Below are 26,590 nucleotides of genomic sequence, written 5' to 3' on the forward strand. Positions count from 1 at the left end.
ATAATGGTTACCTGCTGCAAGGCAGCGAATGACCAGAACGTCGCCACCAAATGTCCTCCTTTACCTGAGTCATACTGCACCAGCCGAAGGTCAGGGAACTGCAGCAAGTGTGGAGTTGTAATCTGTTGCAACTGATGCAAGTGTGGAGCTGCCTTCTGCTTAAGATTGTGCTTAAGAAGTCTCAACCTGTGACTGTACGAAGGGGGAGGATTTGCTACATACAAACATGGGGGAGCAGCAATTGCAGCTGGCAATACAAAAAGAGCCCTGTGAAAAGTATAAAAGCAAACACTGGGTTAACAAACAAAGTACAAAATGATCACCTGTGGCAAAAATCTTCAGCATGTCAACATTCACCATTACCTAAACCCCTTAGATACCCCTTGTTAATGCTACAAGTAAGTTGCTGTACACAGTCAAGGTAAGTGTTAGTGTTTTCTCTCTTTTTTTCTGTCAGCTTTGATGATAGCTTCTGTTAAGCTGTTTGCATTGTGATCACTGAATTCAGTGACTACAGTTCAAACACAAAAACATCATACCAGATTTACTAAAAACAACTAAAAAAAAAGTTCTTCTACTTGCATTGTATGCTCTCGAGGCACTGCACTGATTTGCTCTACACAGTCTATTAAATGCCAGCTTCTTCAGCTAAACTAACTTCTGCTTACATCTCTGTGCCTTAATTCTTGTCGTCTGGATCCAAGCATTCAGAAATATCAAATCAAAAGTAATTTCAAAGGCTGGGGATGCAAGTTGAATTTGGACGTGAATTTAGAAATGAGGCACTGACTACTGCCATTTTAAGGATATCGTGCTATTTAAGATTGTTATTTTAATGTTCGTAGTGATTTATTTAACAATAAATGATGCTCAATCTAAACCAAACAAGCTAAGAAAGAGAAATAAGTCTTTTGAGCTGCTTTGAAAAGAGCTCTTTAGGAGGTAATTAAATGTAACTATGAGGCAGTCATACATTACCTGTTAACAACATCCTTTAAAGATTCTAGTTGGTGAACCAAAGTCAAGATCAGTTCTTGCAAGGGATCACTTGGGCCTCCAGAGGCACTTGAAGAAAGGCAACAGTTCACAAAGCCAGCCCACCTCCAACTGTTATCCTCACAGGAACACAGCTGAGGGAGCTTCCTTTCACCAGCCAAAGAGCAAATGCTCAGCAAGTCTTTGCCATACACGGGGGCTTTCGAACAGCGACGCTCGTTGCCAGAAAAGATTCGGTCCAAACGCTCCTTCAGAAGCCGGTTCTTTTCTTCGTATGTTTCCTTTGCCAAAAGAAAGTTGAAAAAATGTTTGCTGCTTATGGTGATCACTTAGGAGTTTGAATTCCCTCAGAATGAAACTATCGGGATGAGAGTAATGTGTGGTTTATATCACCACCATTCATGCTAGATCTTAATAACTATTTGGACCCATTAATAAGCTGCTATTTTTTCCGCAATTTAACATATATTTGAGTTTTCTCAACATTTTATGGGTTTATCAAATAACTTAAAAATAAATCATTTTACATATATAAATGAATATATATATATAAAAAGAAATATATACAATTTTCCCCAATTGCCTTTGTGTTAGAATCATATAGAAAATCCAATGATTTCCTTATTTATACATTACTACATAATTATGATATAGCACAGTTGTAAATCCTATCTGTCATCACAGCACAAGCAGTGTGTTGGCTGCTGTGCAATTTACACACCAAACTAAAATTTAGGTATGGATTATGAATGAAAATGCATCAGACTTGTCAACCTGAAACACTTGATTATAGTACGGGTAAAACTAAATCAAGTCATCAAAGCTTCCAGCTAACTAATGGACATAGCATCATTCCTGAAAAGTTGTTTTTACACAGGAAAATTAAGTGGAGTACCTGTGACTGTCCATGTGTAGGGACTGGCTTTAATGCTGCTCCTATGTCACCAGCTGACAAATTAGTAATGGCAGTTCTACCTGGAATACAAACTGAGAATAAACCTACTGTTTATTTTTTTTTGGAATACTGCTTTCACTTATTGTTTTTAATAAGCAGAAATTTTATAGTCATCAGTGTGCAAAAACCACCAGCCTAAAAAGCCTTTAGATATTGCAAATTTGTTCTTAGTTACGTGTCGAGCACCTCAAAGATACTTACAGCAACTTTCACAAAAGATCCAAGAAAGATCAAAACATAAAAAGAATGGGATTTTACTTTTCAGACAGATCTGGTGCATCAACAATTAGTCAGAATACCAAATATATTGCAATCGATATTGATCTTTAAAAATAATATGCTAAATCAGAAATTAATTTTTCTAGCTTTTCTTAAATACTGTGAGGCTACTGAAGTTTCCTCTCCCTTTTAATGAAGTGATGTTTATTCTTCAGAAAGTCAAATATAAACTCCAGGGGCACAATAATACATCAAAAAGAAGCAGTAAGAGGCTGTTTGGAGGGACTGGTTTGTATCCAGAACTGCAGGCTGTTTGCAGTGAACAAAATCCTGGCATTACATTTGTCATCATTTAGCACTCTGCTGTTTTGCTATAAATGCATCCTAGGAGGCAATATCTCTATTGTTCACAAGAGAGATCAACAACTTCGTTGTGTTTTTAAGCAAGGAAGTGAACACATTTGCAGCAACAGACCAACCAGCTCAAGCACTATTTACAGAGGAAAAGGGAAAATAGTGGCTTGACTAGATAAGGAAGCAGAGAAAATTAGATAATAGCAAAATCGATATGAAAAGAAAACAGAGAAAAATCAATGGACATTTCTCCTTAGCGTAAGAAAAATCACCTAGATCTTTATTTGAAAGAAGCAGCAAAATATTTCAAACTCATTTCTTCCCATAAAAATCTGACCAAAGACAGACTGAGGAAAGAGAAATTCTGAATAATTGACTAAAAGTTCTCCCAAGTTTGAACTAAAAATTACTAACTAAAAGTCCTAATTATTCGCAAGTCACTACTCAGAAGGAATGAGATTTCTCCCATAGTATACCCTGCTTCTGACCTCAACTTTCAGAATCGCTATCTCTAACAATTTGGAATACACAGCAATGTGATTTGATTGAACAGGTAATAGAGACATTTCTTCAGGCTAGAAAACATACCTTGCTGTGTCACTGCTGTGGAAGTTGGCACACCTGCCTGATGCTGGTTTCCCAAAGCATTCAGAGCATTCTGAACAGTTCCAGCTTGGGAGACTGTCTGCATGACAACTGGACCCTGAGGTCTCAAATACTGCTGACCTGGTGCTGAAACAATTTGAAGAACACTTCCTGCAATGGAGGTGTTAAAAAATACATACATTAGACTGCACAGAGTGATGAAGAATCACTAGTGATCGCTAGCAGTAAACTAAGAATATCCTCAGTTTTGTCTGTTTCTGCTTATCAAGTAATTTATCTAAAAACACTTCAGTTTATCTTGACCATATAACATATACACAACCATTGCATACAACATATGCAGGGGCATATTCAATAATAAAATACTGAAATACAATACACAAAAAATAAAGTAACTCTATCTTTCATGTATTTGACATGAATTTACTTTTCGAGCAATATCCAAATCCTTTTATACTTCACACACAAAACAGAGCAGAACGCTACAAGCAGTAAAGGAAAGAAAAAAATCTTCTCAAAGTTAAGTTACTAAAAAGAGAGCATTCTATGCACTGGAAAACCCTATTATGAGTCAAGTACCTTGTAACTGCAGGGGCTGCCCTGCAGTGAGCTGGCGAAGTTGGCTATGAGACAAAGTAAACTTGTTCCCTTGAAACTGCAGTGTTACAGGGGTCTCTGGCTGAGCGATTCTGCCTTGTGCTCCTGCTATAGAAGCCAGTTGGGCTATTTTTACTACCTCTCCACCTGTTAAGGAGGGAAACAAGCATTAAAAACACAAAAAGGGGGAGATCGCTGTTCAATATCCACAATTCTACGTTTTGGTTAGTAAACAGGTGCTGAAGCGCCCTCCATGCATAATTATACTTAGTGCATCAAAAGTGTCATATAAAAGTTAAGCAGGTATTGTTTTCTGTATTTGTTGGACCAACGGGAAAGAAAGCTGATTTTTTAAAATCTAATACCACCAACATTTTAGAAGTTATAACTTTACTTTCATTAGCAGGAAGGGTTAAGAGCTACCTGAAAACTCATGTGACACTTTGTAACAGAACAAGTAGAGACACTAAAGTGATTTCCACTGCCTTTTCAAGAGCATCAATAAAGGTTTAAGGAAGATACAAACTATATTCACCCATACAGTAATAAAAAAACACATTTTTAAATTGTCTGAACATTAAAATATGCTGATGAAGCATGGTTTATATTAAGCAATCTGCACTCAGACAAACCAAAAAGCTTTAAAATGACAAGGACCAAGCTTTTTGTGATTTAAATGCAGAAAGGTTAGAGGCATTTAGCATTAACTATTACAATGTTGAGAAAATATTGGCATGACAATTTAGCTTTTGTAAAGGCAGTGCATTACCCCAGAGATAAAATTAATACATCAGTGCTCAGTACTCTATATACATGCTAATAGGCAGTGCACATACAACCTTAAAGCAAACGCCTCATTGCTTTTCTCTGCCTAACAGTAGCGACTTTCCTCTCTGTGCGAGAGGCCTTTAGCAGATGGATTAGTGTTTAATATGAAAGGAATAATTAGGACAGAGCTAAAACATTTGGTCGGAAGGAAGTCTCGCCAGCAGAAGAAACATGCAGAAATAGGAGATTAAGTTGACACCGCTAACATATGTCCACAGCAATTCTATTGTTTCTTATCCAATTTTCGATTTTCCTTGGTCAGAGAAGCAACGCAGTGAACAAGGCTAATCAGAAGAGTGAAAAAAAAACAACGATTCTGTACACATTTTTAGGGTGCCTAGTAACTTAACCTCGCTGGAGTAAAGAGGTGGGAGAAACCTTGAAAGGGGAGGCCACTTACTAGGCAACCGTGCCTGGGCCTGAGAGGTGAGGACCAGCCTCTGAGGCAGCACACTCTGTTGGACGGTGTGCGAGGGGGGCTGGGGCTGCGGCTGGCCCAGCGGGGCGGCCTGCGCAGAGGTCTGGGCCCGCGGTTTCGCCGCAGTGGCACTGCTAGCTGCTGTGGTGAAGGTCGCTGCTGGCGGGTGTCGCGGAGCACTGCTGGAAGCCTGAGTTGTCTGAAACTGGGCTGCTGCGGCTGCAATCGATAAGGGTTGTGTGGGCAAGCTGTTAGAGGTTGTTTTTTGTTTTTTGTTTTTTTTGTTTAACTCCGCTGTTTTATTAAGCAACCTGCATTAAAGAGAAACCTTCCGAGAGGGTATTAAAATGACTACAGGAATAGCTTTGTCTTACAGATCGGGATCTTTATCCATGCCTATTACGCCATCCTATTTTTACAACATTACATATTTGGCAAGCATTGTATAAAGGATAAATAAATATACAAAATAACCATAAACTCCTATGTTTTGACAGAACATTACACATGATCTCGGTTTAAATATGAACTGTTCCATGTTTATTCCATACATTATCAGTTAGGTTACACAAAGCTTAGTTTTGCATTATACTGGCAAAACAAACTAGACAAACTAGTGGGAAAATGTACTGGCAATTAGTTTGTTGGTATTTTTAAAACCATTAGCATTCTAGACCATTAAGCTAGAAGGAAAAAAAGACTTTTATTAACAGACTAACTCGTATCTGTGCATTTAGAGGTTTATATAGTCAGCACAGCATTAACTCTCTTACCTTGATTTGAAGAAACTGTAGCAATAGGTGATCTGCCTCGTACTTGTCCCTGTTGAGTTACTGTTGCTGTGGTCACTGTGCGTTGTACTTGAGTGCTTGGGAAAACTACCGTCCTGCCCTCAGGTTTCTGACCATATTGAACTGGTTGAAACAACCTGAAGAGAATAAGAAAGTCAAAACCTATACTAAGATCATAATTTGGCTTTTAAAATTGAATGCTGACAGCCAGCGAGTAGGAAGTATAAACTTCTCCCTGGTGAGGTTTATAGTCCATGAATTCTAGCTCATCAATCAAAAATTTGTCAATACTTTTTTAATATGTCAGGCTATCACAGTCGTATATTCACAAAGCAATCAAGCCTACAGATTCACTGAATCATTTAAGAACATCTCTATCAAAAAATATAGCTGGCTTTACTAACTAAACTTCAAAAGCAGTAACAATACTTAAAAACAAGCAAATAAACAAACAAAAAAGAATCACCATTGCCAAGCCTAGATCCAAGAAATCAACAACCCAAACTAGAGGCTCTTTTAAGGCCTCTTCGGAACTTCCAGCTGATCATCCCAGATGCTAATCCCTTGCCAACATTTGTCTGATAAAGCTGGCAAGACTCAACTTTACAAAGCTTAACATATGAAAATTCCACAAAATCAGTTTGTTAGATTCCAGAAAGAAAACACCTCAGTGCATTCAGCTAAACACAGGAAGAATTAAAAATGCTGAAGATGGTTTAAATGATCTATCCAACCACCTATAATAATAATGGAGCCCTCATATCATTTCCAGAAATATGTCAACATTGCTGCAGGTCATCATACAGCTATTTTTTCCATCAGAGAAACAGCTCCACATTACTTTGAGATCACTAATTCCCTAAGAGAGAAATATTCTTAAAATTCCAGTTATAAAACTTTTTATCAGCTGGACATACCTGCTTGGTTTGAGCTTCACTGGGTTGGGCCTGGGTGGTGGTGGAGGGGAGCTGTAGATCTCTTCAATGAGTTTTCTAGTGACTTTTTGTTTTGGCAATGTTTGTGCTTCATAATGAGTAATTCGGTTTTCCACTCCAATCAGATCAAAGAGGGACAGGTCTGATTCCTACATGCATTGTAAAATATGATTTATCATTTTACGTGATGATACATACAATACATACAATTAAGTATTCTCCATGTTCTACATGGAATTTACTTTCTGTATTTAGCAAAAATTGCTTATAAGTTTTGGAAACACCTCTTAGGCTGGTAAACCTATTTTAAGCATCAGAAGAGGGGGAAACAGAACTGAAATCATTAGCCCGTCTTACAGGAATCAATGCGAGTCACTATTTTGCAATTCTTCTTAAACCATGATTTCTAAAGAATCAAATTTGAACTCTTAGAATGTGATTGCTGAGCATGGAACTTGAATGCCAAACCAAAAAGCATCCAAGTACAGAATACGATAAATATGCACTGTGTTAGCCAGAGTGTATTTGGTGCAGGAAAAATCCTGAGGAAATGAGTATGGTGCAAACACACGGTTCATGAAAAATTACAGACTATAAATCACTTGAAAACCTCAAACCACTATCAAAAAAGAAAGATCAAGAAAGTGCGCACTTGGTATGTATGGCTATGGAATAATACATTCCATTTATAAACTTCAGATAGACTGATGATATACAATAAAATAATACTAAATACTGAAATTCTACAAGGGCATTAAGTAGAAAAAAATAAATACTTTTTACTCACCTTCCAAATATCCTTTTCTAGGGCACTGAGTACCAGAGATGCTGTTCGGTATTCCAGAGTCTCCGATACAAAAGAGGTACTTGAAAGCCGAGGGTTTATCAGATCAGGATGATTACAAATCCTTTGCAGCTGCATCAGGACATGCAGGACACTGACAAAGTGTCCGCTTTTGAGGGCTTCTTGGGTTCTGTCAAATAATTTGTGCAGAAATACATTAATTTAAGCACAGATTTTATAAAGTCATAAAGAGATGACCTTAACTCAGTAAGATTAGAATCTTGTGTGGTGTGTTAGGCAAAAATCTTCATACAAGCTTAGGTATCAGAGAGGCTTTCCCAGAATATTTTAAGTAGTACCGTAGTAAATTCAAATTTGGAAACACAAAACTTAAGAGCCCAAAACTACCCTAAAGCTAGGTACAGCCTAACCAGCTCCCTATTGCTCCACTCACATTTTCTGTTTCTGTTTCGTCCCTCCAGCTGTCATAAACCACCTGATAGCACAGCACAGGTAAAGGGGGATGACACTTTAGCCTTTATGTAATAAAGGCGACCTTTGCAAATACTATAACAAAATAACAACAACATTGAACATTACAACTTGATTTTAAGGTTCTAGAATTAAATGTGTATGTTTGTCATTAGGCCCATAACAACGCTAACTTGTATTTTTATTTTACAGCGTAATCATATTTTATTTACTAGCCGTGACAGAAAAATTCAGAAAAAATATCAAAACACACCCAATCATGACAAGTGTTTATGCTTAAGCACCAAAAATGAGAGTGGCTTTTTATCTACTCTTTTAAGTCCTTACCCTGGTTGTAATATGACATCTTCATACATTGCTTTTTGTCGATTGGAAAGACGACATTTTAGCACATGTTCATATTTCTTTGCTAGCTGCTTTTCAACATCTCTCTTTGATCTTCTCAAAATAAATGGCTGAATCATCTGAAACATTTCATAATTGAGAAAAAAAAACCCTCTCACTTCAAAGATGCAGTTTTACAACAGGAATTTAGTATGATAAACCTTGTATATGACGAGCAATTACACTGCTACCCACACAGTTGTTTAAGCGTTATTTGTTCTTTAATTTCTGCATTCCATGCTTCAAAATCTAAGCCACATATTAGTTTTAAAATAAACTTCTCCATGCTCTTCTGCTAACATAAAATCCTGCTTATAGAAGAAGTTCCTGTTTGAACTGAATAAAGCAATAAGAAAGGTCAGAAATTTTAAGTTAAACTACTTTTTTTAAAAAATGAATCAGCTAAACTACTGAGTTAAGGAAGATGAGAAAAAATAACAACGTACTCTGTGTAACCTGATGACCAGTTTATGACAATAATCCTGGTTCTCCTCATTAGCCGCTTTTACTGGAAAATCCAGATAAGGTCTGGAAATTCCTGGAATCAGAAAATGTACCATGGTCCACAGCTCCATCAATGTGTTATGCAAAGGAGTGTCTATCAGAAGCAAACGATGTTGACTGTGAATAGTAAGAAAATATTTTTAACCAATATAGCACCTAGATACAGCAGCACTCTCAAAAAGAAATCAATATTCAAACACTACAGTTATTGTAGTCTTGGGATTTTAATATGCTATCAAGCTAGCTTCTTCATTGTAAAGTATCACAACATAAAGAAGGAATCTTTCTGGAAGCTCAGAGTAACATAAAAAGAATTCAAGTGGTATGTTAGTTACAACCTTGAAATGCACAGCACATCTCTGAACTTGCTAACTAGAGCTACAAGCGGTAACTAGTTACTGAGCGTTGGTAAAAAGCACAGGAATTTGGTCAATCCAAATATGAGTTACTATACAGTTCTCTTGAACAGGAAAACTACTAGTACATGAAGAGAGAGGAAAAAAAAAAAAAAAAAAAGAAGAAAAACACTGACAATTGGGAAAGGCTCTACTCCATACCTTCGGAGACTGAAAATGGCCTCCCAGTGCTTCTCTGTCATATTCTTTATTTGTTGCATTTCATCTACTATTAAGTATTTCCACCGCATCTTCATAAATGCTGGGTGGCCTTTGAACAGTTGTTTGTAGGAAGTGATACACACATTAAAGCTGTTGGGCTCCATCCACTCCTACAGAAAAGGAAAGAACAGAGTGAGACAGAAGAGATAAAGCAGAACTCTCAGGGATCTTACTAACTGCCATGTATTAATTAGGAAGAGGAAGATACTATGATTCAAACTATGATTCATATTTTATAAGACAGTCTTGGTCTCTGAATTATAGCTGGTTCAGAAAGTAAATTATGTACTGTATGTATTGTTCAAGACCAAGTGAGCTCCAAAAATACTTCTGAAAATCCAGAACTGATAGATGTAAGTATCTCTGCAAGGCAACTCATACTGCTAAAAACTCCTTATATCCCAAGTTATAAGGAACACTAAGACAAATGCAGCTTAAGGGAAGATTATCACCATTCAAAATGGAAACTAGAGTAGGGTAAGACTTGCAAAATACAATACCTACCTGTCTCTTAGCCCTAAGTTCTCTTTGGCTACCAAAGTACAGAAGGATTTTCAATCCTGGGCACCAGCGTTTCAGTTCCAGCTCCCACTTCAGTATGTTACAGCTCCGTACAACAACAAGATGAGGACCCCAGTTACCTACAGAAGGTAAAACACAGCAGTTAACAATAGAGAAGACTCAAGATAATTCACATTACTTATCTTCACATTACTTCCTTGATTTTGTAAGTGCAGAGTACTAAATTCACTGTTAAAAGCAAGACCCAATAACAATACAAATAGAGCTATCCTAATGACTAAAGTCTGAAACAAATCAACAGATAAAACTGACCCAAGGCTACAAATCACAAAGATAACGCTGGCCCAGCACCCGTCTAAAATTGTGAGGTAAATTAACTTACCTTCATTACAAGCTAAGTGTGCAAAGAATGCAATCACTTGCACTGTTTTGCCAAGCCCAGCCTCATCTGCCAGAATGCCATTGAGATTCTTCTTGTAGAGCTTTGCTAACCAGTCAAGCCCAATCTTTTGATATTCTCTGAGATGCCCATACAAAAGGGATGGAGTATTATATTTTATCTGTAATGAGAATGAATTGATACTTTTTTTCTGATTTAAACTCAAGGACAGTATTATAAAGTATATCCATTTTGCAGTTCAGTAACTAGAAAAGCATTTATTGTTAATTTGCTATTAAAATCTGCTAAATCAAGGCATTCTTTATGTAGAAATGAACATGTAGAGGAGCAGAAAACGAGGGAGTTTTACCGCTGTTGTTATCCTTGCGCTGCCTTTAGGTAACAGCATTTCTGCTGCAGCAGCAACTTCTGATATGTCACGCATATGTTTCTTTGGAGGACTTGATCTGTCTATACCCTTGTACTGATCAATGCTGAGAAGCGAGTCTATGAGGACAACTTCCTTCTGAGGACTCTCCCTGTCAGAGATATGGTCTTCCATTTCTACGAGAGAGAAAAATTACATTGGTATTTTAAATAAACGTCGGTTTAAAATACAGTTATACAAAGGAATTGAGATGGCTAGAATTCAGATAGGGACCTAAAAAGAGGTAGCTAACTTTTAAAAATAACTATATGATCTTAAAATGAAAATAGTTTCAACTTAGGAAGACGCTCTGGATATTCACTAGCTAGGCTAACAGGATCATTAGCTTTTCACAGCTTCTAGGAGGTCCTCTCTCTCATTTCAAATATGCCCTCCAATCTACAATTCTATCATTACATTACTACAGAACAGATGGCAACTGTGTAATAACTAGCAATGAAGTATGCTGCTCTATTCAGTGTAGAGAGATTCTTCTACGGCTCACTACCATTCCTGAGAATTTCTCACACATCGCGACTTTAAAATAGGCAAATATTATCCTCCTTTCACACACTGAGAAATGTAATAAAAGGAAAAAATTCTTCACAGATGATTATCCAAAAAAAAAAAAGCATTACGACAAATACATCTAAGTTTTCTAACGCTCATTCCAAACAGCGAGAAAACCACTGTACTTTCCATATTCTTGCACAGAACATTATTCTGTGGTTAAAATAATTTTAAATGTCATTTTTCCCTCTAGTATAAACTGCCTTTCTAAAAGAGACCAAGATCAATCAATTTATTTTACCCTGTATGTCAGGACTGTCTTCTAAACAAAAATAACTTACCTTCTTCACTGCTGTCCTCTTCACTATCAGGTTTAGGCTGGGGCCAGTGAAAATTTTCTGCAAAGGCACCTTCGTACATCTTTAGCAAATCATCCAAAGGCAATTCAGCTGAAGATCAGTAAAGCAGGTAAGTTTAAAATTATCAAACCCTTGTTACGACCGGTACCAACATGTTTGCTCAAGACATCCTTCACTCCTACATAACACATTAGTCCTATATACAAACTTATCTGAAGAGGTAATTATTAGGTAAATAATTTATTTAAAGATGGAGATTATAGAACACTTGCTTTACACTAGGACTTGCAGCACAACTAAGTAATTGCTCAACCAGCTTGTTTTCTACTGTATTATAAACTCACTATGTAAATCGACAGTAAGGCAGTGATTAGAAAGCTAGGAACATTAAATCCAACTGAGTGGCTAAATGATAACCAAAGAATTTGAAGTCTCCAAAAAGAGTAGTACTTCAACCCTACTACAGTATCTTCATGACATGTTTGGTCTGTTGAAGCAGGAATGTACAAGCTGTTGTTGACCAATGAATCAAGAAACACCCTCATTAGGAACTTGGCTGACTAGCCAAGAGTTGTAAAGCTTCCAACCAGCCAGCTGGCTGCAGCCACTAAGCTGACAAACAGACCAAACAAACGAATTGTGAAAGTGCATACTGATCGCCGAGAAGCAGGAGCTTATTGGGAACCCTGCCACTAAAAATCAGCAAGGTTTTTACAATGATAACTGAACTGATCCCTATGGGATACTTTGCCATACATCAAGCTCTGCACAGCACTTGCTGCTAATGCAAAAGAGCTGCTGGCTGGAGCACTGTTGTCCCTATAAACCTCTTTTCAGTACTTAGACCTCCAGGATCCACACTTCAGGGTCCTTTCAAGTTTAACAGGTGGATCACAAAACCCTGAAATATTCAGTTCACACAATTTTCATGATTCCCCACACATCCCTAACTGGGAAAAAACAGCACTGCTCCTGATCAGAGTTCTGGTAAACTCACTACACTGACAGACAAGTACCCCCACTTAGTCTATCAGATACACTTGGTTTTTTAAATGTTTATCATGGGCACACAGAATCCATGATCATCCTATTAACTAACTGCTACAATTTCCTGTACAGAAAAAAGTACAGATCGTATGATTGGATATCTGACTTTACTCAGCATTTCAAAAGTGCAATAACTGCTAGATGTTTTCATGTGTTATTTCAGAGCCCACCAAGAACCAGCAAGCTGCACGCCTACCTTCTTTGGCTAGGTTAGACAATTCAGTTTGGTGGTTTATATTTCCTTCTTTAGCTTCCTGTTCTTCAATTGTTTCTTCTTCGTCTTCAACTAAAAGCAAAACAAATGCTCGAGCTGGCATCCTAACTATCCAAAAATTCACAAAGTTTGTAACCTCCTAAACCCCCTAAAACATACCAGCATAGCACATTATGAAAGTTAGTAGGATTCAAAAAGCATGAGGCACATGGAAAACAAGAAAATATGGGAGCAGCTATATGTAGATCTTAAATACAAGTGAAAGCACTCATGCCTCAGCACAAAGGCTGGGTGTAAAGGGTTGCAAAGGGTGTAAAGGGTTAATGACTAAGGTCCTCAGAGAAAATTTGTTTTGGAGCTATAAACAGGGATGTCGGGGGGCAAAAATACAACACACAAGTTATCCCAAGAAAGTCACTAAAGTAGATGGATTATCTTGTCTGAAAACATCAGAAAAAAAATTAAATTATTAAGTTTGAGAAACAAAAGAATGAGGAAAGAAACAAAATTTACAACAATGATGGGAGTTTGTTTCCAGTGAAAATTTTATTTTCCCATGTTTACTATCCAACCTCTCAAAGCAGTGGATGAGGGCTGATATTTAGTTTGCAAAAAATGCTTGGTACATGCAGTAATAGACTGAAAATCAGTGATTTCAAGGTTTTATAAGTCACATACTGCTCTACAGACAGACAATTTTGAAAAGTGATTTACCTTCCTCATCAGTTAAAGATGTGCTTGCCTTTCTTTTCCTTCCAGATGATGACATGCCCTAGCATTGAATAATTGAAATGTTTAAAACCACCGAACACAGAGATACTGATTTCTGCTTTTTAAAGAAAGTAAGAGGTGCCTTGCAATGACAGCAGCTAACGGATACTTAATGTCTACCAGTATTTTCCCCATCATATATATAAAATGAAACAAATTAAAAAAACAGCCTTGGATTACACTTACGATATCCATGTTTAAACCAATTATCTTTCCCCTTCTTTTGTTTTAAAATTCTTATCCTTAGTATGAAAGACAAAGAATAATATTATTGACTGTGCAATCTGAATGGTGACAAATCTAGGTTCAAAATGGGTGATTGCAGCATGATCAAAACCGTGCAAATTCATTCTGCAGTTGGAGTATATCTGTTCTTCCTAAAGACCTGCCAGCTACTGTCAACCTGAACTTGTAATGCCATGTGAAAAAGCAAGATGTTGATTGGAATGATCATCTCCATTTCAGAAGAACCACAGCTGCATCTATGTCTCTCAGCAAGACATTTTAGCCTGTTTCAGTTACACAGATGTAGATACTCTGCTTTTGTAATGAAAGTGCTTTGCAACTACCCACTTCAAGGGTAGTTAGTCAGCTTCAGTGTGGCCTTTTCTTTAAAAGCAGTGTTGAGACACAGAACTTTTATCCCATTTGGAATCAATGACTAAGTCTTCACGAGTCAATAACACAGTACAGTCAATAATACAGTACAGGCTCGTGCACTGGCCTACAACTGTCGTCCAGCACAACCTGCACCATGGTTTGGCCGGTACAAATTAACACTGTCACAGACAGTACTAGACCACAGTTTGCCTGATAACACATGCTGGAGCTTGCTGCTAACAGGAAATTCAGACGCAGGCATTCTGCTTGGTGAGGGGGAGATTTCAGCAGGTGGACACCAGCTATGCAAGGGCAAATGGTTCAGGGCTATGGAATAGTCCCCAGCTTTTTTTTTTTTTTTTTTTTTTTCCCTCCCCAATTGCACAAACACAGCAAAGGGTCCTAGAACACATTTCATTTAAGGCAAAGGATATTTAAGCTTCATTCAGTTTGATTCGTTCTGCAACATACACCTATTCCAGAAGGTAAACCATGACACAAGCCCATGAAGGGCTGAAAATGAATTTTCAGGCCTTACAAAGTTTATCCCTGGATACAGTAGAATAAATTCCTGCTTGAAACAAAGTCTGGCAAATAATTCATGCAGTTTGTGGTCTTATGACCTTACAATGACGGATTCAAAGTCACTGAATAAATAGGAAATCTTCCTTTAAAAGTCATGTGTTAACCACAACACGTCCCCCAGTTCACTGTTAAAGGTTATGGTTCATAATCAAAAATAGTACTTGGGTTAATGCCTATAAATTCTGTTTTAAGCAGCTACACAGAAATCTGCTTATCACTGATATCTATTTAAGGGCTGTATTAATTTAAATTAATCTGATGTTTTTAAGAAACAAAGGCTTACCATTTCACTTTCTCTTTCCAATAAAAGGTCTTCTGTAGGTCTTGCATCCTTAAATCCTGGAAAATTATTATACTTGATGTATGCATTAGCTACTTAGCAATTTTATATTAAGTTAACTTTTAATTGCACCCAACAGAAAACATAAAAATTTCTAATACAATATAACAAAAATAAAACAACAAAAAATCATAACTCATAGTTCAGAATCTATTAATAGTATCTGCCAATTCTATTTGCCAGGAGGATGAAACTCCAATTCAGTGGAAATTATATGGAACAAATTCATAGGAATTTATACTGGATTTCTTATGAAATGAAATACAATTACCTCTCTTTGTAATTTTCTTTAAATTCAAAGCTTTTTTCCTTTTCTCTTGAAATTCAATTTGCAGTTTTATTTCAACAACCTAAAATGGAAATCAAGTTTAATAAAGTATTTATATAAATAAAAAAATAAATATTAAAAAGCACTGATTTACACAAATATTAAAGAGCAAGCATTTTACCTGTTCAATGTTAGACCAGAAGTACTCTATTTCCCTAGCAATTGATGCAGCAATTCGCCTTAGTTTGTTCTGTTCTTCCTTTTTAGCTCGCTCTTCATTAAGTTTCTTTTCTTCATGGTAACGAGCCACAGTTCTTACCATCTAAAATACCAGAAAGACTGAATTAGGTTACCTCAATATATAGAACATTTCAACCCCAAACTATTATTTGCACCTGAAATCAGTACAATCCAGCACCAAATAATAGATTATTCGAAGCTAACAACATGGGGTCTCCTTTAAGATAAAAATCAGCGCTTTCTACTTTCTTCATTTTTTCCATAGGAAAAAGCAAACAAGCAAACAAGATGTTTAAATAGCTTTGGTACAAACTTGAATGACACCCAGATTAACGGTTTTGATTCAAGAGGATGTGCTTTTCAAGTACCTTCTTAGCAGCTGCCATCTTCCATTTTCTCTCTTGGGCAAAATCAGTTGCCATCCATTGCATTTCTTCCAGCAAGTAATCCCAGTGAGATTTGGGTCTTGGAGCCTCCTGGAGTTTAGGAAGTCGCCTCAGGGACCATAAACCTTCCTTCCTCAGTTCTGCTATTCGCTGATGGATTTGATTTTCCTTAAAGAAAAGGGGGAGGAGGGAGGTACATATCATTACAAAGCAGCTGCATGATGCACTTGCAATAGTAGGCAAATATAAATGCAGTATTTGCTCCAACTCCATCAAAATACTTTATAGCAAAAAAGGAGCATATCACATGCATTATACAAATCAAGTCAGAATATTGTATCACTGTAGGAATCATCAGGCTAAATTTAACTTTATGCATAAACAGAATTGCAGTACCTTAACTTGTATTAGAATAGAGGTTCACTGGACAGCAGAATGCACAAGACTTATGCAAGCTGCAGTCAAATAGTCCTTACTTTATAAGTTAAAATTGCAGCTGTTTTTATCCACAGCAAAGCACAGAAGAGGATGAATACATCTGCTTATTTTTCAGAGAAAATAAGTTCCCTATGAAGTTCCCGTTAAATAAGCAGAGCAACATGTCTCTAGTTTATTGTAAATATAAATATGACTGCAGCTGCCTTGAATAACCAGACACAAGGAGAACAAATATAAGTCTGTGAAGACATAGTCTTGTTATTCATTAGCTGTTGCGACTTCAACTTCTCTGAACTTCTCTTTAACTTCTTCTGACTAAAAGCAAAGCCCAGTAAGTGAAACAACTTTTGAAACACCTTACTCAGAAAGCATTCCATCTTCATAACTCAAACATTTTAAGTTCTCCTCTCCAAAAAGAAGAAGAATCTTACCAGCTTTACTTGCTCAGCAAGCTTGTCTTGAGAGTTTTCCTGTGGTAATACTGCTGCATTCTGAGATGGACTTTGTGTTTTAGGTGCTGCTGCTACTGCTAAGCCTGGCGGTTTTGAGGCAATAGGAGATAATGACTTGTTAGTTGCTGGAGACGTTCTGTTTGCTTGTGCTGGGTAGGTAGAAGGCGGCGTGGTGCCTGAGATGGTTGCTGGCACAAGGGATGAGGTAGGCGGCAGCGTATTTGCTGTAAGACGCTGAGAAGACTGAGTTGGATCTGCAGATGGTCGTGTCAGAGTCACAGTCTGCCCAAGAAACACATTTATTAGTGATGAGCTTTGCAGTCAATACTGCCTGAGCCTGCATTACTGCAGAATGTAATAATGTCCTAACTTTAATCCATGTAAAAAAAAAAGACACTTGCATTTTCGTAAGGAAAGGATTTTTGCTTGTAAGCTTTATCTACATGTGTTTGTCCAGTGGAGTTATAAACCAACAGAATCACATTTTCAGGAAGATAATATTGTTATATTTTACTGTGCACTGAAACGCACTTTTTTTACCCCAATAAAGCTCACATACCTGTTGCTGTATTGCAGCTTGTGGCTGTGACACTTGGCTTGGTGCCTGTCCTTGCACGTGGACTGCTGGCGGCACCTGCTGCTGAAGCGGGGCTGGTAGTGGAGCAGAAGTCAGGGGTACCCCTTGGGGCTGGATCTTCACCTGAATCTGGGGCTGGGCTGGAGATTCCACGACCTGCGGTTGCTGCTGCGAAAGCTGCAGGGCAGCTGGGAGGGACGTCAGGGGGACGCTGGCAGGTTGCAGGCGCCCTGGCAGCTGTGGTGGCGGAGTGTGCAAACTCGCTGCGTTCTGCACGGGAGGGCCCTTCGAGGGGTCGTACTGTTGTTGACTCTGCTTCTGCCCAGTCAGCTGCACAGGCTGCGGAGCAGGCGGCATCCCACCTACAAAGCAAGGGAAAGCACACACACATTAATTTAAAAGCTCCCATGCTCTTTACTAGTGTAAGGAGGAAGTTGACTGCAAGTAGATCCATTTGTTACTTACTTTGCCACAAGACACCATCACTTGAAAATACCACATCACAATCACAAAGTAAATCACTATTACAATAAACAGCAAAGATTTTTCATGCACAGAACTACAACTAAATTTGGAGCACAGCTATTATAAAAAAACATGTTATTAAATGTCTTCTGAATTTCCTATGCTTAAAAAGAAAAAAAGTGATGAGCTAACAGGAACTTAACCTAAAACAATAGCAGCAACTCTAAATAATATTCACTCTAACATGTTCTAAAACCTAGTATCACTACTGAATAAAAAAAAAAAAAAAGTCATGAATGTTGCAAATTAGGAGGCTTCCTTTTCACGAACCATTGGCTCAGTTCCAGGATTCTCAGATTAGCCAATTTGCATCAGCACCTGTGACGTATTTCCATGCCCACATGCACTTTTGGAGCCCGTCACTCAGCTCCTTAAACAAACCAGGCATTGCATACCAAGTATTAATTTACATGGAGAAGTATATGGTGGGGCTAGGATCTTGGAAGGCTGGAAGCCCAAGTTTCTAGTCCCATCACTAACATCTCCTTGTTAAATTAATGTGCAATTGGCATGTGGTGACACAGTACCTTGTGCCGTTGGCATTAGCTGTTGAAGAGGAACTCCTGAAGCCACACCCGGATGCTGAAAAACCATCCCATGACGGCCCACTTCAATTCGTGGTCTCTTAGACGAATCTGTGATATTCAAATTCCATTTATGGCATGGTATAATGGAATGGGTTCAGTTTTACAAAGCAAACTACTACACATGATTTCAACATCAGCTCAGAAAGCTACTACTACTATGCATGTGTAGCATTTATGAGGAACACGCTCCAAGGGCAGAGACTCTTTAACTTCAAGTTGGCCATCTCCAATCTTCTCAGACAGAATAACCAACCTAACGGTGTTTCCATGCTTGCCACATCCAGTCCTATGTATTGCGAGTGGAGTGCACTCTTCACACAACACCATTCACAATAGATAGGGCTAAGGATCTGGCAATTTCCAAGGTGAGGCAAAATTGTATTTCAAGAGTTACTGAGTAGTGGGCTTCCTTAACTGTTTGGAAAACAAAACAAATTAAACTGAAATTCTGCTTGAGAGGAACATACCTGCTGGTACAAGTGCTTGTCTCTTAAGAGCTTCGATTTCTATGGTGTTCACAGTCCCCGTAACAGGAGTTACTGTATGTGTTTGCTATTGAAAAAAGAAAAGAAATCAAAGAAGTTCAATATGTGAGCAGTCCAGTGTCAAGATGCAAGTTACTAGCAGGTGTAAAGAGGTCACCGGAGAATGGATGCTTCGGAACAGCTGTGCAATGAAGAAAATAAGACTGATCCAGTTCCTGCTAGAAATTTTGTGCCCATATTGCACTGATACTTTTCCTTCAGGTTAAATTTTAAAACAGCAACCAAACTGGTGAAGCTAATTATACAGAATACACACTTGGGTTTTTTTTTAAACATTATAAAATCCAAGAAAACACAGCATGTAGAAAAAGAAAATTTAACCAAAAGTTTTGCGATTTCTCTTTTTTATAATTGGAAGTTAATGCTCTTCATCTTTACTTTTCATCATTTGCCTAATGCTGCAAAGACATCACAACAACTTATTCAGGTAGCAAACAGCTGCAATAAAATGCTGACATGACAGAAATCAAACACTGTGACTTCACTACAGGATTAAACAGAAGGGAAATTAGATGAGGAAAGATCATCTATATGAAAACCAACTGCATCAAAACTAATAAAATACGAAAAATAGAAGGAAGAGTCAAAATATTTGTGAAAGCTAATCTTTTTCATTCTGTGTAAAAAGCAGTAACACAGGAATTAATTCTCATCAAGAAAGACAGTTTAATCTCAAGTAAGAAACTCCACCACTGTCACTCTCAGGACAGAGCTCTACAGGAGTTAGCACTGAAATACTTCTGGAAAAATTGCTAAGATGAAACAAAAGAAATTCAGCCCAGTTACAAGTTCCAATTCCAGCTGTACAGATGCTAGAGTTGAACTTCTTTGCATGGCAAAAAAAACATACCAAATAACTTTATGTAGAGAAACACAATCTTCTTAAAGCTGTCACCTTGGAGCACATTAAGCTACTATACATTTTGCCTGAGGACAAATGTGTCTCAGCTATGAACTAACAAGCCTAGAAGAGCACTATGGATACTGTGAGGAAAATCAGAGAGCTTTCACTCAGCAAGCTGGAATCTTATTCAGTAAGATGATGCAGTTCATTAAAACTTATTGGATTATTACAATTAATACTGGCAAAGACAGCAAACCCCAAATAATTCTTCCTAGACCAGATTCAGATGTCAGATTGAGATAAGATTGAGCTTCAAGCCCTCAGCACTGCTAGCAAGTACTTAATAAAGTCCAGCAGTGTTTGTACAAGGTGGTTCTTTTGAGTGAATTTTGAAGTCCTGTTTCTGAAACCTCCTCAATACTTAGCCATGCTATATCCAATACTCTACTACGAAACTTAATATGCAAAAAATAAAGGCTACCAGTAGAAAGGGCTTAAAAGATCCTACTAGAAAATGCAAAGAAGGCCTTTACATATCTCCAAGAGAACGAGACGATTTGCCACTCAAGCTCTCCAAGCATAATCTGCTTTTGTAAGAGCCTCCACATGTACATATGTACAGTGAAGTTTCTCCAGAAGTCTTGTGAAAACTTGTTATAACAACAGCTCTTGTATCATTAAACATTTCTTAGTAAAGACAAGTTTCTCAAAAGAAGTTTCTATACTTCACCACTCTATACTGAAATAATCTCTCATATTATTCAGATTGTATCCAAACCTACAAAAAACAAAATCTAATACTTTTGCCTCTGGGAGAGCATTTGTGGTGGTTCTAGTGACACTGCTATACTGTTAAGATACAAATTCTAGCTTTAAGAATATTTGACTCATATTCATCCTTAGTGGTCAGCAGTTCACTGTCCTGTCACACTGAATTAAGCTTTCAAAATTTTGTGTTCTTCCAAAGCAGACGCGCAGCACATTTTATGATTATTAGCCAAGATCTGGCAGAGCATTTACAGAATTATTCAAAATAACATCACAAAAACATATTTGATGTAACACTTCTGAATTAATTAACAAATCCAGCTTATTTGCTGCTTGCACCGATTGCCTCCTGCGACATCAGTCTAAAAGGGGACGTTCTGCAAGTGCTGCCAGTGCCATTTATTCCACCTGCACTTCCATTTGGGATGACTGCATTCGCACAGGTTCAGGCTGCAGTTCCACTTTAGGACTTTTGACTAACCTTTTTTCTTAAGCCTCCCACTTGTCTGCATTATCATCACCTAGTTAGACTAGACGCTTCAAAGAGCAAGGACAACATGTTTTTATAAATTGCATTCATATACCATAAGGTACATGGGAGAACTCAAATAGTCCTAAGTTTAATTAAATGTAATTAATTAATTAAATTCCAGAGGTGATGATTCTGCAGCATGTCCACAATAATCATCTGGAGTGCTGCACTTAAAATTGAATTGATGCTGATCAGGACACATTACCTATAGATAAGTAGTTACAAAAAGAAGTATTTATGGAAACGGGTGATGCTTCCTGTTAAAAGGTTTTGCTAAAGCTATTTCAGTTTTTCTGAAATACCTCTGAAATATTGTCATACTTCGGAAACTACTTTATCATTGGTGTATCTGGTACTTAATGTTAAGCTTAAACACTATAAAAATTAACCTGATACAATATTACATATTTTAAACCATTTAGACGAAGTCTGGCCACCTAAGGAGGCTTCCAAAACCAGTCAGCACTGGCCATAACAAAGCTCTCAGTGCAAGTCCCTTTATTGAGCACCTCATTTGTGAAATACATTAATGAATAATGCATTTGTTGTGCATGGGAATGCCATCAATTTTACATTGTTTTTAACTTTCCATTTCCCAAAAACTAGATGAAGGTAGTGTGGACTGTATGGCTTTTTTGGTAGCGACCAGTAATTTATCCTGTACCATTTGCTTTAAGTGTATCTAATTGAGCTAACAGGTAAGCACTTTAGCCGCAGGGGACTAAAGCATGTTACTTCCCCAGGCACATAAGCGGTGGTGTCCCAGTACCACAGGGCTAAGGGTAGATGAATACACACACACTAGCTTGAATTTCAACGATGCATCATCAGTAATCCATTAAAACAGCAACCAATTACCGCATTTTTCCCTCTATTTTGTACATTGTTCCCTCATTCAAAAATTTGTTTAAATTCCTATAAAATAAAAACATGAAACATGCCCTTCAGTTTCTTCTTGCTATCCTTTATGGCAGAGCTAATGAAAAGGTGTTAGTTATCGGGGGAAAAAAAAAAAGAAAGAGAGAGAGAGAGGGGTGTTGTTATTGTTATTTGAAATATTTCAGGGAAGGTAAAACATCCTTCTGCAGCCATACTCAGAACCTTTAAAAAATAAACAAACAAACAAAAAGAACTTTAGAAGAAATCCACAGTTACAATGCCACAGAGAAAAGAATCCACACTACTACTATGCAGAATGCACAAATGAACCAAATGCATTAGGGAAACAAAAGACAAACAAACCAAAGTGAAAACATTCAAGCTGAAAGTTAATGAAATAAGCCAGCAACTTTGAGACAAAGATTTAACTTCCTTAATGCTCCATTAATACTGATGTATTTGAAGATTGCAAAGATCTTTTTTGATTTGTTTAGATGGTAAGGGATGGGCTCTTGGGAAAACTCTAATTCATCTAAGAAATACCAAATCTGAATGAAGGAAAAAAAATCTGGGATGAAACTACATTTTTAGAACCATTGAAAAGTACCTGAAATGGTTGCTGCTGGGATGAAAAAGCAGCAGAAACATTTGGAGGAAGCTGGGTTGCTATAGCGACAGGAGTACCAGTCTGCCCATCCTTTCCTGTCACAACCTTTACCTGAGAGAAATATTTTGGGAAAAAAAAAAAAAGGGAGAATCATTTTCTTTTTAAAAGTTTTTCTTCTTCTTCTTTTTTAAACTGTTCACACACTTGTTTTTTTACTGATGGCACCTCACTGAAGAGGGGATTATAAGTAACTGACCATCAGTGCAGCTTGGTTTGACACAGGCAATTTTTGAGCAGTTCTGTTTCATTTTTAATCGCAGAACAGAATAAAGCCTTGACTATCTATAGTGACCTCTCGCCACTGGAAAGCTTTTGTCAAATCCAGTTCACATAAAAGCGTGGTTAAAGTTTAGTGATTGCAGTTCCTAATGGACAACAAATTAGCATGACAGACAGTTTGAACTTAAGAAAGCCCCAACATTTATTTAAGCAATGAGCACAGCCACCATTCGCTCTCCCCCATTAATTCCCAAAGTGAACAACCTTTCCAGGCAAGGGATGAAGTGCATTGCTTTAGCAGAAAGTGATAAAGAGGAGGGAAGGGGAAATAAAAGAGAACACGACAAAAAAATACAAAGAAATAACACACTCAAAAGATGTCTTAATCTTTCAAAAGGATTCATCATTTAAAAACACTCAAACAACTCGTTGTTGGAGCCTGCAATATCTTTCAGCAGTTAAACTGACAAGCAACATTCCCGAACAAGATGATCCAGCACAAGACACTGAAGTACAGCAAACTCAAAACCCTGTAAACTGAGGGGCAGAGTCCCAGCTGATGTAAAGTGTAGTAGTACTGTGGACTTCAATGAACCTATACAATTTACACCCACTAAAGATCTCAAAATTTGCATACTACAGTTAAAAATACCTGGTTTTCAGATAACAAACTTGCAAAACAACTAAAACAACTGAATAATTTGGCAAAACAAAAGCCAGGTGAAAAAAAACATGGGTAGCCATTGTCAAGAAATTAAAACAGGCTAACTTTTAAGTTCCTAGGTATTTAAAAACATCAAAAATTATCATAAACAGAATATATATAGATACAGATATGTTTTCCTCATCAAGAACTTCAGACCAAAAAAAAAAAAAACCCAATAAGTTGAACTCCAGCTGTTACACAGTTAATTTTTCCATCCAAATTCCATGATCCAAGGTGTGACTTATCACTAATGAGCTACACCTAAGAGTCACGAATTTTCACCGAAGACACTGATTTATAAGTATTCCAAAGCAATAAGTTTCTTTGCAGACTTTTTTTTTTTAATAAAACCAAACCAGCATCTCTATACCCACACATATTCCCAGAAATTGTAAAAGGTATTTATGAGCGCCGAGAGGTGCTAATTCATCAGCCACGTCAGGGCTGTTGCAACCACTTGCGTACACGCGGCACCCCGTGCACCGCAGAGGCACCGTTACAGCACCCGAAGCGGTGCTGCTGCTCACGGCTAACACGGATGAGTACAAACACGAAGGAAAAGCTGCACAGCACCTGTTTTTTTCTATTGCAAGTCACTTGCCATTAATAAGCAGCGAGTGAAAGTAATTTAGTTATGTAAATAACGGAAGTTAACTTTTTAATGTTCATACTATAAATGCTTTCTCTTTTCCTTTTTTTTTTTTTTTTTTTTAATGATTCAGGTTGCAATATATGCACAAAGTTCTAAGATAGCCTAAATAAACTGATGCCTTACTGTGGATTCATATATATTATGACACACATAATTAATGAGAATAATTAATCAAAATCCACAAAAGACAAAGAAAGGTATAATCTCTTATGAGACATTCTGCCTTTTTAGGTTGCTTGTGTACACCTAGTAAGTGGAATTTAGTTTATGATAAATAATCATTCCAAAAGTTTATATAGCTTCCACAGTAATGCAAAGGTCATTTATGTTTTGTCTTACCTATTTCATATATAGGACTTGCACACTAAACTACAACAACAAAAGCTCCATGCACCTCTCTGGAGTGCTTTGCTTTTAAATACATACATCTGATTGCATGCTCACACCAACCTGTAAGATAACACTACCTAGCAAAACTGCATTCCCTCAAAGCACCCATTAGAAAAAAAAATGCAATATTTCTTTAAGTGGAAGTGATTTTTTCAGATACCCTCATATTGTCTAATACCTTAGAAACCACGTGCAAAAACTTCCTCTACTATTTTATTCCGAAACATTAAACCAACAGATTTCTTACCTCATCATTGATAACCTCAGATTGCTCCTCCTCTTCCTCCTCCTCCAGATCCAAGTCATTTTGCCTCAGGTATGCCTGCAGTGGAACACAGTGTTTCTTCTTAAAAGCTAAAAAGTCCATCATATTCCCCTGAAGATGCTGCAGGAAAAATAGTTCGATCAAGCATTCCTTGAAAGTTTCCTTAAGCATTTCCATTTGCTTATGGTGATGATCCAAACATTGTTTTCTCATTTGAGCAGTCTCTTGGTTGGCAGGAGGAATCTCCTCCAACTTTTTAGGCTGCTTTTTCACTGCCGGGTTAACTGTAGGAGCAAGAGGAAGATTCGACAGTCCCTGTGGAACCGTGGCCCGGGAAGGACTTGTGGGAGGAGGTGGTGATGCCATTCCGAATGCACTAGCTCCTCCAACTCCTGCTATCAATCCACCAGAAGTCCTGTCATAGCCAAGGGGTCTACTCAACTGTTGTCCCTGAAGCACTTGCTGCTGCTGTTGCATAAGTTGCCCCTGGATAATATTGCTGATTTGCGGTGGCAAGCTGGTAGTTGTGATATGCCCTGGGCTAGTCAAAGACTGCATGTTTGCTCCACTAGCCACAGGACTTTGAGGGCCCAGGTGATGGATGGTGCCACCAGACTGTGAGTGAGGCTGCGAAAGTCTGCGTTCTCTTACTGTAGCAGGTGCCCCAGAAGATGGAAGCTGCACTTGTGCTGCAGCTCCTTGAGCAATCTGTGCAATTCCTGGTCCTTCCTGATACACGAAGTGCCCCCCATTGGAAGGGCTCAGGCTGATCTGCCTCACAAGAACGCTGGCATCCACAAACCCTCTGGTGGGGCTCTGGCTGCACATGCCCAGGCCGGGGCCCGGAGTTCCTGCCCGCACGCTTGGTAACGTTTGCACGGGCACCGGGTTCGGCTGCGTGGGGCTCTGCGACTGAACTTGTTGAGGCAGCGGGGATGTGACTTGAATGTACGATGGGGAGCCATGCTCAAAGCGCCTCTGCTGAGAGCTGAACTGAAAGCCCGGGGATGTCGGATTCGGAATCGGCAAAGGGGTCAGCGTTATCTGCTGGTTTCCTGAAGCTACCGGTCCAACGTTCTGCAGGGTGATGTTCACGTTCTGCCCAGCTACGGGACTTCTGCTCATTATAAACTGCTGTATTTGGTAGCTGGGGGACTGTGGTGCGGATGGGCTTGCTGAAGGTGCAAAAGAAGTTGCAGGAGACTGGGGTAAATTTGCCTGTTGCTCTTCTCCCTCGCTGCCTGTGAAGGACCTGGACCTCTGGAGCTGACGCTGGGCATTCTGCGGACCGTTACCATGGTGCATGATCGCTGCTGCAAGGTCTTACAGTACGTTCTAAGGAAACACACAAAAACAGAAATTCTGGTTACAGGGAAAGTAAATACATTTCAGTAACTGAGAGAAACTATTAGAAAA

The 26,590-nt window shown here is 38.2% G+C and overlaps 1 protein-coding gene across 8 annotated transcripts in view; it reads right to left on the reverse strand.

The window, feature by feature from the left end:
* Positions 1-26,590, reverse strand: part of EP400 (E1A binding protein p400) — a 41,075-nt gene extending 14,485 nt beyond the window's left edge. For 2 of the 8 annotated variants that reach the window (XM_088532459.1, XM_088532455.1), the window contains exons 1-27: positions 25,157-26,589; positions 19,175-19,259; positions 18,648-18,755; positions 17,578-17,957; positions 16,998-17,300; positions 16,111-16,296; positions 15,684-15,824; positions 15,506-15,584; positions 15,178-15,233; positions 13,653-13,710; positions 12,921-13,010; positions 11,660-11,767; positions 10,752-10,945; positions 10,385-10,562; positions 9,985-10,121; positions 9,421-9,590; positions 8,806-8,980; positions 8,303-8,439; positions 7,487-7,673; positions 6,682-6,848; positions 5,747-5,901; positions 4,956-5,192; positions 3,710-3,874; positions 3,113-3,280; positions 1,892-1,983; positions 979-1,277; positions 65-267 (exon numbers count right to left, since the gene is read on the reverse strand). In XM_088532459.1, coding sequence (XP_088388585.1) covers positions 65-267; positions 979-1,277; positions 1,892-1,983; positions 3,113-3,280; positions 3,710-3,874; positions 4,956-5,192; positions 5,747-5,901; positions 6,682-6,848; positions 7,487-7,673; positions 8,303-8,439; positions 8,806-8,980; positions 9,421-9,590; positions 9,985-10,121; positions 10,385-10,562; positions 10,752-10,945; positions 11,660-11,767; positions 12,921-13,010; positions 13,653-13,710; positions 15,178-15,233; positions 15,506-15,584; positions 15,684-15,824; positions 16,111-16,296; positions 16,998-17,300; positions 17,578-17,957; positions 18,648-18,755; positions 19,175-19,259; positions 25,157-26,479 — 5,581 coding nt within the window. In that variant the 5' untranslated portion in view covers positions 26,480-26,589. Of the gene's footprint in view, positions 1-64; positions 268-978; positions 1,278-1,891; positions 1,984-3,112; positions 3,281-3,709; positions 3,875-4,955; positions 5,193-5,746; positions 5,902-6,681; positions 6,849-7,486; positions 7,674-8,302; positions 8,440-8,805; positions 8,981-9,420; positions 9,591-9,984; positions 10,122-10,384; positions 10,563-10,751; positions 10,946-11,659; positions 11,768-12,920; positions 13,011-13,652; positions 13,711-15,177; positions 15,234-15,505; positions 15,585-15,683; positions 15,825-16,110; positions 16,297-16,997; positions 17,301-17,577; positions 17,958-18,647; positions 18,756-19,174; positions 19,260-22,882; positions 22,994-25,156 lie in introns of all 8 variants that reach the window. The other 6 variants (XM_088532462.1, XM_088532461.1, XM_088532463.1 and 3 more) reach the window with 5 other exon arrangements.

The sequence above is a fragment of the Tinamus guttatus genome, unplaced genomic scaffold (assembly GCF_059628265.1).
Source record: "Tinamus guttatus ecotype Peru unplaced genomic scaffold, ASM5962826v1 Tinamus_guttatus_pri_ptg000459l, whole genome shotgun sequence".
In the NCBI taxonomy this organism is placed as follows: domain Eukaryota; kingdom Metazoa; phylum Chordata; class Aves; order Tinamiformes; family Tinamidae; genus Tinamus; species Tinamus guttatus.